The sequence below is a fragment of the Myotis brandtii genome, unplaced genomic scaffold (assembly GCF_000412655.1).
Source record: "Myotis brandtii unplaced genomic scaffold, ASM41265v1 scaffold384, whole genome shotgun sequence".
Classification (NCBI taxonomy): Eukaryota; Metazoa; Chordata; class Mammalia; order Chiroptera; family Vespertilionidae; genus Myotis; species Myotis brandtii.
In genome coordinates this window covers 2,560,850-2,572,321 of record NW_005364745.1, presented here as the reverse complement: position 1 = coordinate 2,572,321, position 11,472 = coordinate 2,560,850, and the positions used below count along the sequence as shown (strand labels likewise).

The following is an 11,472-nucleotide window of genomic DNA, read 5'->3' as shown; positions in this document are numbered from 1 at the left end:
TACATATATATGTTCCCCCTTTTTTTCCTGTAAATGGTAGAATAGCATACTCCTTTCTGTATCTTGCTTTTTCACTTAACAATACATGGTGTGGTAAAAGTAGGTTTACTGTTGTGAGTACATACATGAAATAGAGTTTATTCTTATATTATTACTTATTAATTATTGTATTATTTTCCAGATGAACTGTAAACCTACTTTTGCCCCACCCTGTATATCTATATAAACACCAACTTTTAAATTAAACTTAACGCTATTTGAGCTGTGTAATTTATTTGAAGGTAAAGCAATCATGGAAATATTTGTATGCTTTAAATATTTTAAAGAATAGAGCATGAGAGCTAAGATGTGACACCAGAGTGCCCTACTGGAATTTAAAATACCAGTGGCTCTCAAATGTCACTGTGTTTGTGAGTCACCTGTATGACTTGTTAATAATACAGCATCGGGGAAGGGTCTCACCTGTCACAATTACTTCCATAGTCTAGGGTTAATCTGATCCGAAGTTACGCTTGGAACACACTTATATAGTAAATGTATTAGCAGATTGTGAGGAAGGAGAAGAGGAAAGGAGGAAGAGCAGATGTAGACAGACAAAGGGAAACCCGTGCCTTGTTGAGAAATGATCAAGCTGTAGTAATTACACTTCATATGCCTGGGCTGATACCTAGGCCACTCCACATTCAAACCGATGGTGATACTGTAGACGCATCTGTGGAAGTTTTGATTTATATGAAATTCAGAACTTACAAACTTTCAAAAGGGAAACACAATTCTTTTACTCTCTAGAACTAAAATCAATTCATCTTATCAGCACTTTAAAACCTTCCGTGTAAGTTAAAATTCTAAATCCTATGATAATGGCACTGATTGTACAAGCAGGTTGAGCAGTGTACAGAGGTCAAAGTTATATTAAGAAAGTGTCCTGAGCTGTCTGCTTCCTAAGGGACTAATGTGAATGGCTATAAACCCAACAACCCATTTTTCCTGCAAGTTATAAGCACAAATGTAAGAATATAACAAAATACTGGTTTAATTTTTGGAAGTGTCCAACATTTTTATTTAAGCAACTCAGTTTTCTTGAAAAGTATACTTCTGCCTTTAAAAAAAACAAACATGTCCCTGTTGATGATAACTTTATATCTGCAAGGGCTACCAGAAAGAGCAATATATGATATACAGACCTTTAACACATTATATTCCGCTTCTTCCCCTGTTATTACATCAATTTTCTTCAGCAAGCATTTTGGTGATGATTTGGAAGAGAGAGCAGCAGCTGATTCAATCAGGGACATATTTTTAATAGCGTCTGTTCCTAAGAGAAAACAGGGGGGAAACACATAAAAGGCCCCATTTTTTCTAGTGTGAACGATCTCTGTTGCCCCTATTAAATACTAGTACATCTCTTCCACTTTTTTATAACAATGAGTGTTTCCAAAAAACCCAAGTTCTTCAGGTTAAGTAAATCTCTTCAATGACTTGCCGTGTATTAAGTCAAAAATTTTAAAAAGCTTCTATATCATGTAACCATATGCATATGCTTTATTCTTTACCAACAAATTTGAAAATACTGGACTATTGCTTTTGTATTTTGTAGATGTTAAACAAATGACATGGGAAAACAGGAAATAAACTAGTCAAACCAAATGTTTTACAAGTGAAACAATTCTTACTTGAGTTTGGAGAGTTGATAGGAAATTTTAGAGTGTATTTGAATGGCTTTTCCTTGGCATAGGAGTCATTTTCAAGTTGAGGCTGGGTGAGTTTTTGCATACCCTAGGTGGGGGGAAAGATGCGTTACTTAATTTTACCCTCTTATATTTGCAGTAAGCCAAAAGATATCTTTGTTCTTCTGTTTTAAACAAAACCAACTGCTGTGTTTTTGTTTGGGCTCCCTCTGTGCTGAACAGGAAGTTCCTCCCTCTCCTTGCAGGACCTTGGTCCTGATCCCCAGGAAGCAGAGCCCAGTGACCACCAGCCTACTTGGGTGGGATCCGGTTCCAGGGACGATGTGAGAAGTTTCAGAGGCCCCAAAGGAGGTGACAGCTGTTCCATGGGATCGCCAGACTAACCTGATACCTACGAGGAGGTGCAATTATTATCTGTTTCAAGGTATTTCAGTATGCCCAGCAATTCGCTGTTCTATCCACAGCATTAAAACATCATCATAATAATGGCCCTGTCTGGGTGGCTCAGTCGTTCAATTCCTAGTCAGGGCACATACTTAGGTTGCAGGGTCAATCCCCTGTAGGGGCACGTATGGGAGGCAAACGATCAATGTTTCTCTCTCACACTGATGTGCCTCCCCTCCCTGCTCTACTCCTTCCTCTCTAAAATCAATGAACATATCCTGTGGAGAGGATTAAAAAATAAAAATAATAATAATAATAAAATTATCCAGAGAACCCACTGAGCTGTCTCAGAGATCATCTTCATAGAAACAATCTTTTTTTAAAAAAATATATTTCTTTATTTATTTCAGAGAGGAAGGGAGAAGGAAAGAGAGATAGAAACATCAATGATGAGAGAGAATCATTGATTGGCTGCCTCCTGCACACCCCACACTGGGGATCGAGCCCACAACCCAGGCATATGCCCTCGGCCGGAATCGAACCTGGGACTCTTCAGTCCACAGGCTGACACTCTATCCACTGAGCTAAGCTGGCCAGGGCCATAGAAACAATCTTAATTTTCCTCCCATCAGCTTTTGCCAACAATGGGTCTTTGTACATGTGTTGTAATCAAGGCCTGTGTGAAAAGGACTGAGTAGTTCCCTACCATTTATGATCCTGTATAGCCCTCTGCAGAACAGGGAAAACTGGAATGATACTCAGGTTTATATCATTTCCCTTATAAACTGTTCAAGGTTTGCTCACAATATTTAACTGAACATCAAGAATAGTCTGTTAAAATCAGTAGACACGAGTATATTTATTTTGAAGGGACAAAAACAAACAAACAAAAAAACTTAAGGCACAGAAAGCTTAATGGCTAACTCTAAGAGCACATGGTCAGCTAACCAGTCCGAAGGATATCCGGGCCCCCAAGTCACTAGGCCACGGGATTACAGGATTAACTGAAGACAAATACAAGTTTGCTCTATTGCTCCTATCTGTAGGATGTTATCAATTTAAAGAGAGAGGAAGCACAGATTCTTTTGTAAACCAAATGGGAAGTGCCCATAGGAAAGCACACAAGTGCCTCCTCCAAGTACATCACAATCCTGATTAGGTCCTTTGTACAGGTATCTCTCTGTCTCCTGCAGTTTTCAAGCCTGGCTGTATATTAGAATCGCCTGACACCTGGCCTCAACCAAAAGACTCTGAAATGGTTGGTTTAGGGAGATGCCCAGGCATAAAAATACTGTGAAGGCTCACCAGATAGCTAATAGGCAGGCAAACTGAAGACCGACGCCAATGCTTTATGTATCATAAGAACACAATACCTTTGTTACATTGAGTTGAATGCTAATAAAACACCTTATTTTTGTCGGTGACATCTTACAGAAGCCAATCTGGTGTCCAATTTAGGACTAAGTGTTATGGAGTAAATATCCCTAAATATATTGCCTGGAACTTCACACTGGAAGTTGGTCCATTCTGGTTCAGATACAAAGGTGTGGGTCACCAGCTCTGGGATTGCAGGTGTTGACCTTCGTTTTGGAAGGGACCAAAGAACGCCTCTAAACTAGAAAGCTATGCCAACTGCTCTTGGGATTGAGAACTTCACACTGGAAGTTGGTCCATTCTGGTTCAGATGCAAAGGTGTGGTCACCAGCTCTGGGATCGCAGGTGTTGACCTTCGTTTGGGAGGGACCAAAGAACGCCTCTAAACTAGAAAGCGATGCCAACTGCTCTTGGGATTGGGGTTTAGCCTGAGGCAGGTATGGAATAAACGAGATCGTAAAAGTGACTGATTGGTGGAAGCCCTAAAAATCTTGGAATAAACTGGCCTCATGAGTTGGTCCTTCTATTAATCTGAGCTCTTTCATGGGTTTTTAAATCTCAACAGCCTCCTTGGGTCCTCCCTGTAACGAGCAGCCCACAAGGCAAGCTAGCCACCGAGGCCTATCTTAGCCAAGATTCTGGTCCGGGTCAAAGCTGGGAAGAGCATGAAGATGTGATGGACTAGATTACAGCACAGGCACACCTGCTCCATAGCGTTCACGTTGCTGTATAATTCCCCCCTTACCCCCCGCTCCCTCCTAGATGATGCTGTCTTAGAGACATCCCCTAAGGAGGGCAGAGCAACAAGTGCCTCATGCAGGATTCTCAATAGTGAATAAAGAGGGCAGTAATGACAGTTCCGGGTCTCCACTTGGCAAGTAAATTCCCCCGGGCAAGTGATTTCCCCTTAAAGCTAGATGCAAGTAAGTTACAGTAACACTTTTCAAAGTAAGACCTTGAAGGGAAAGGTTGTGGCTAATGAGAAAAAATTGGCAAACAATTTTAAATACATCTTATTACCAAAAAAATGCTATTGAAAAACGATATTAAGATGTCATTACCAGTTGAGCTTATCTAACTATTGCAGGTAATAGGGATTTCCTTGGGTACCTTTGGGTTAACGCGAGTCAAGAACTATTTAATATTTCTCATCAGTAATAATGTTATAATTATACAATTCTCTTCCTCTGTGGGTTCCTGTCTATTATTCTAACAACCAAAACTAGCTTCCCAGGGGACTCTTCCCAGTTAAGAAAACGTGCCTTTGAACCCGGGAGTTAAAGAGTGTGCTCCAATGTAACATTGTTTTAATTAATTTGTCTTCAGAAATTTGAAGTGACAGCTCTCTACATAATAAGAGAAACATTTGCCAAAATCTTACCAAAACTCTTTCTACCATGTTTTCTCCAAAAACGAAGTCAGAACTGCAGCTTTTAAAAGAATACTTATCTTCATTTGGTTGACATCTAAAAAAAAGAAAGAAGCATTTGCTATTTTATTTATGTATGTGTGGGTGTTTAATAGCTTCTTTTTGCTACAACTATTGCTTTTTTCCCTCCTTTCATCAACGATTGACTTATTTTTTACATTTTTTAACTTAAAATTTTTTTTCAGTTATAGTTTACATTTAATATTATTTTGTACTAGTTTCAGGTGTACAGCATAGTAATTAGACAATAATATACTTTACAAAGTGTTCCTCCTGATATCTCCAGTACCCACCTGGCACCATACATAGTTATTACAATATTATTGACTATATTCTCTATGCTGTACTTTACATCCCCATGACTGATTTGTAACTACCAATCTGTGCTTCTCAATCCCTTCACCTTTTTCACTCATCCCCCAACTCCCCTCCCCTCTGGCAGCCATCGGTTTGTTCTCTGTAACTATGAATCTGTTTCTGTTTTGTTTATTCATTTATATTGTTCTTTAGATTCCACACATAGTTGACATCATATGGTATTTGTCTTTTTTCTGACTGACTTATTTCATTTAGCATAATACCCTTTAGGTTCATCCATGCTTCACAAATAGTAAGATTTCATTCTTTTTTATGGCCTAGTAATATTCCAATATTAATGATATTACAATATTAGAGACATTTCAAAAATCATTTTAAACTGTGTTCTTTATAAAATCTTCTTTCAAACAGAAATATTGACAATTTATCTCTATGATGTCAGAAAATTATTTTCTGTAAATGGTTATAACGATAGAAGAAAGCAACAATGAAGGAACAGCACTCACCCTACTGATGCAGCACCCAAAAGAATCTGGTTGGTAGACAGCTGGATTGAAATTCCAGCACTTGGCATATTTTCACTTAGCAAAGAGGAGTTCTTCTCAGAAATCTGAACGAAAAGAAATCCATCAAAAAGTTCATTTAAATTGCTTCCTATGGTGGCATCAGACAAGGAAATAATAGTTATAGTTAAATATATTGAAAATTTGCTGTATTCAAGTACTGCCCTGAGCATTATATGTACACTATCTCATTTTCTGTTCACAACAACTCCATACACTTTGTACACCTATTATTTATTATCCACATTTCCCAGATGTGTGAACTAACCTAACGCGTTCAAATAACTTGGCGAGGCCTGGACAACCAGGAGTGGGGCTGATGTTTGAGCCTGGGTCTGTCTGACACCAGAGACTATACACTTGGTCCTAATATTTCAGAAATCCCACTCCTTTGGTTCCTTTTTTAGCCAAGTGGAGTTAATTCTCATTTCTAGGTTAGTAAATCTATCTTTCAGGTTTATTTAATCCCTGGAAGCAACTAAGAGCTTCACCATCACCACCATCCAATCTGTATGGGAGGAAACTCCACCTCTTCACCTAGGAACATTGGACTGGTAACTTAATCAATAGAAATGTGCATATGTACATAAGTGTTAATATATAAATGAAGGAGTGGGCACTTTTAGAACTGGAAGGAACCCTAGAAAGATCAGATCTAGTGTCTTCAATGTTTTGTGGACACCTTCCTTCCCCTACCAGAGATGTGGTAGGGAGTTCATGTCTTTAAAAGCAGGTGGGCCTGGCCAGCATGGCTCAATAGTTGAGCTTTGACTTATGAACCAGGAGGTCATGGTTTGAGTCTTGGTCAGGGCACATGCCCGAGTTGCAGGCTCAATCCCCAATGTGAGGCGTGCAGGACGCAGCCGATCAATGATTCTCTCTCATCATTGATGTTTCTATCTCTCCCTTCCTCTCGGAAATCAATCTATAATAATAAAAGTGTAATATGCTAATTAGACCAGATGTCCTTCCAGACGACCTTCCGGACAAAGCCAGGGCTGAGAAGGAAGCCCAGATCCTGGGTGCCAGAGGGAAGCTGGTGCTGGCAGCCGGGGGAAGGAAGGCCTACTCTTGCACGAATTTCGTGCATCGGGCCTCTAGTAAAAATATATTAAAAAATAAATCTCCAGTGTAAGGCATGCAGGAGGCAGCCAATCAACAATTGTGTCTCATCATTGATGTTTCTATCTCTCTCTCCCTCTCCCTTCCTCTCTGAAATAAATAAAAATAAAAAAATTAAAAAATAAATATTTCCATCAAACAAATAAATGAATAAAATAAAGGCAGATGGGGTCTGTTTCTACTTTAATCTTATATCAACCAATAGAAATAATTTTGAGTAGTTCCCTATTATAATAGAATTTGAGAGCTGAGAAGTATGTATCAAGAGAATATGCGTCATTGGTTAGCAACAATCAAAATATATGCTCATGACGCAGTCATGCAGAGGATTCATCACTCAGCCAAAATCATAGATTTTACTCTTACGTTGCTTAAAATAGTTTTTATTAGGCATATATGGTTTAAATTATACACAATAAGTGACCACTGATTAATGACAAGATGTATAAAAATTTTTCTGATTTTGATATACAAGTTAATAAGGAACATGAAAATAATGGTTCTATAAAATTCACCTAGAAATAATTTTCACTAGATTTATAAATTACATCTATTTTGTCAGAATTCTTACATAGCATTTAGCTTTTCTTTAGATGTTAAAAGATCATCATTAAATCGAAAATGATGGGCATATCCAATTAGGCTTTTCACTAATGAAGAGTAAGTTCTATTTATAACCTTCACGAGTTGTTCAAATAGAAATGTTTACAAACAATAGCCTGAAAATTTCCCTTATGCTTAATCACTTAGGAAGAAAATGCAAGAAACGTATTATATTTTATTATTTAAATATGCAATTAAGATTTTAAATAACATGCCGAAGAAGAAATATTAATCTATTTTTGATATCATAACATGTAATAAAAATTTTAATCTATAATTTATAGTAATGCTGTTACAAAATCAAATGTAATATAATAACATTTTAGAATTAGTCAACACATTTTTTCTTATAAACTTTTTAAAAAATATATTTTATTGATTTTTTACAGAGAGGAAGGGAGAAGGATAGAGAGTTAGAAACATCGATGAGAGAAACATCAATCAGCTGCCTCCTGCACACCCCCTACTAGGGATGTGCGCGCAACCAAGGTACATGCCCCTGACCAGAATAGAACCTGGGACTCTTCAGTCCGTAGGCCGACGCTCTATCCTCTGAGCCAAAACGGTCAGGACTTCTTATAAACTTTTAAAAAATTAACATGCATCACTTTGTAAATAAATAAAAGCTTTTAAATAATATGTAATGATTATTAGAAATGAAAACTTTTAATAATATACTGATTTAAGATTTAAAACATGTTACTTAAAAATCACATCACAAACCATGCAAAAATAATAAAATGTTTTTTTTTAATTCACAATGGGTCTCATGAAATCATATTTTACCAAAAAAAAAGATTTAGAAATATAAAAATGTTGGCAAATGTTGACTAAGTTCAACTCCCTCACTTCACTAATAGAAAGGAAAAGTTGGGTGCTTTTTCCAAGAATGCAAACATAGATAGCAGCAGAGGTAGGATTACAACCAACTTGATTTCTTTTCATTGAATTAATGAACTCACTGGTATTTTTAACACTCCATGTGTTGCTATCCTTATGTTCAGTAAGGAAAAACAAAACAAAATGAGGTAGACCAACCCTCAATAGTTTAGCTGGAATAAATGACTGATGGAATTAACTCTTAAATTCCATCTTGTGTCTCATTCCTCTGAAGTGCCTGCTTCTGAAGGAAACAGCTAGAACTACAGCAAGAGACTGTCCCAAACCGCTATCTGCATGGCCTGAGCCAAATGAGTATTCCTTTAAAAGGCCCATGAAGCCTGATTCAGCCACCCACAACAGTCCTTAGCCCACAAGCGCACTTCCTAGGAAAATAACGTATCACAATGGAAGAGAGAATTCTTGTCATCTCCAGAGGCTTCCCAACGCCCCCCTCCCACCCCCCCAGCTACACTGTGCAGGTAGTTCCCTGTTCCTGTTATCCATGAAAAGGGGTCTGAGTGGGTCCCTGGTGTGACCTAAACCAGCAAAGCCGCGCTAGGATGGCAAGCAGTTGGGGAAGCAGAAATCCCTGTCCTACGTTTGACTTCTGACTCCCAGCCCCTGGCACCTCATTGCTTTCCCTATTCTCACATGAGCTCAGGGCACGGGAACAAGACCACAAGGTTTTCCGTCCTGTAGGACTCAGTTTTGCAGCTTCGGAGAGATCACAACACTTGGTCCTGGGAACAGCTCTCCTACGTAAGAGGGCATGTGGAATGAGGTCACTGAGGGCTCTTCACTATCTAGGCCAGGTGTTCTCCAGCTCTGCAGCTGATTCCGCAACAACATAAAGCTCAGAGGACCCCTAATGCCTCCTAATGCTCATGACTGGTGTGGGGCCCACAGCCACCTACTAATGGACGGAGGAGGGACTGAGGTCAGTCCTACCACGGCAGAGTTTTCTTACCTTATTTTTTGTTTGTTCTTTAGTCTTGCAGTGTTCCGATGCATGGTGTCTTACTTTTTCACACCTTTGAGCTCGAGGTGGCTGCAAAATAGCAGGTCTTAGGACATGTTCAGAATGTTTCAAAGGACCTTAATGGAACAGAATTAAAGAGTCAATATATCTTAAGTGAATGAAATACTTCTTCCTCCATATTTTTTGACTATTTTAATGATTATGATTAACTAATCAAAGTCAAAATAGCCAGTGAATTGCTCAGTACTTACTTCCAGCCAAGATTTTACCCAATAAGTATTTATTTTGGCCATGGGACCTGGCTTATCAAATACATTCTTTCATGTTTTGTCACTCAGCCTTACCTCCATCCCCCCAACACACACACACGCAGATTAAAATATAGATGGTAAAATGTAATTTCTGAGGTTTTCATAATAGAGAAACCACATACTTTGTTCTGCACTGTTCATGTCAACACTCCTTTGCACAAGAGATGGTGTCATAAAAACATTGTTTTTCTTCACTGTAAGAAAAAAAATATTTAGAAAAAATTAAGTCTAGGAGAGTGGGTCCATTTCTGTATGATTTGGGTCCTAACAGTCTCGCATGGAACTCACCAGTAGATGTCAGTGTCCGCACTAATAGAGTAGGAGGCAGTGCACAGGAGAGCGCTGACTGCTAAAAATGCGTGGTGGCAGGATGAGTTGTGCTACATAGTTCTGTTTCCTCTCATAAATGTAAGTGACAATTAGGTCATTAACAGAATAGGCCAACTTTAGAATCATGAAATGGAATACTGAGGCAAATTCTACAGATTATAAAATCTAAATTGATAAAGAACCCTTATAGAATGCTAAAAAATTGTTAGCAAATTCTGTCCCTCTCCCTACTCTAATAATACCTAAAGACAGAAGTGAAACCATTGTGATATGTTATTTTCCTAGGAAGTGCGCTTGTGGGCTAAGACTGTGATGGTGGCTACAAGTACAGAATTACTAGACATTTCAAATTGATCACCTCCTGGTTGCAGAAACAGAAGCCTTGGAGCATTTGAGTAATGGAGATGAGAAAAGAATAAGAATTGCTTTTTCAAAGTATTATAACCTGCTCCAAATTGGGGGTAGAATTGCTTCTGTAATTCAAAATTCAATTAAATGGTATTTATTATCTTCATTCTTGAAAAGCAACAATGAATTGACCATATAAAATTATGCAATTTTTCTCCGTTGCAATACCACCAATATTCTGCACTACATACAAAGGAATAGTGCTTACTGATATGAAGGTTTCTTTATTCATTCTTTCCTTTTTGTGTAGCTGACTTTTTTGGTCTGATTAAAATAAGAAGAATTAAAGCAGTTATCTCGATAACTCAAAGCCATCCCTTTGAGATTAGGACCCCATTCCTCTTAATGTCTGTAAGGTGTCAGTGAGGCTTAGAGGGACCTGCTGAGTTAGAAGCATCTCTTCTGTATCTGAAAGGTGTCTGACATACTGTTGCTCAGTAATGCTTGGAATTCTTAATAAGAATATAAATTCACTAATTTGAATATGTGGTGGTTCCCAGGTACATGAGGATCAGTGAAAAGAAAGTGAATAGTGTGTGTGTGTTTTTATTTCTAGTGGCAAGCTTAACTTGGAAAAGGCAGTTGGTTGTTCAATAGAAACAAAAACACCCAAGAATATAAATCATAATTTTAATGTAGAAAATGTTCCAACCATTTCAAATCTTTAATTAAAATAAAATAGTTTTTATAATGCTTAGCAAAGCAATATAAATTTCAAATAAAAAGGAAGTACTGTTTTAATTAATGAAAAGTACAAAAGAATTAATATTCTAAACTTTAAAATATAAATCTAAAGCATAAACTTTAGAATAAGAATCTAAAGAATAGTTGTATGTTTTGTATATACAACTATCCTATATAATAAAACCCTAACATGCAAATCAAACAACCAGTCATTATGATGTGCACTGACCACCAGGGGGCAGACGCTCAACGCAGAAGCTGCCCCCTGGTGGTCAGTGCGCTCCCACAGGGGGCGGGCCGCTCAGCCAGAAGCCAAGCTCACAGCTGACGAGCACAGTGGTGGTGGCAGGAGCCTCTCCCGCCTCCGCAGCAGCGCTAAGGACCCCTCAGGGGGGGT

At 38.2% G+C, this 11,472-nt stretch overlaps 1 protein-coding gene across 1 annotated transcript in view; it reads right to left on the bottom strand.

Annotated features, from left to right (window-relative positions):
* The window catches only part of RANBP3L (RAN binding protein 3-like), a 57,059-nt gene that overhangs the window by 10,709 nt on the left and 34,878 nt on the right, over positions 1–11,472 (bottom strand). Inside the window, exons 7-10 of the mRNA XM_014544876.1 lie at positions 5,700–5,803; positions 4,828–4,912; positions 1,674–1,776; positions 1,185–1,315 (exon numbers count right to left, since the gene is read on the bottom strand). Of these exons, the coding sequence (XP_014400362.1) occupies positions 1,185–1,315; positions 1,674–1,776; positions 4,828–4,912; positions 5,700–5,803 (423 nt within the window). The remainder of the gene's footprint in view (positions 1–1,184; positions 1,316–1,673; positions 1,777–4,827; positions 4,913–5,699; positions 5,804–11,472) is intronic.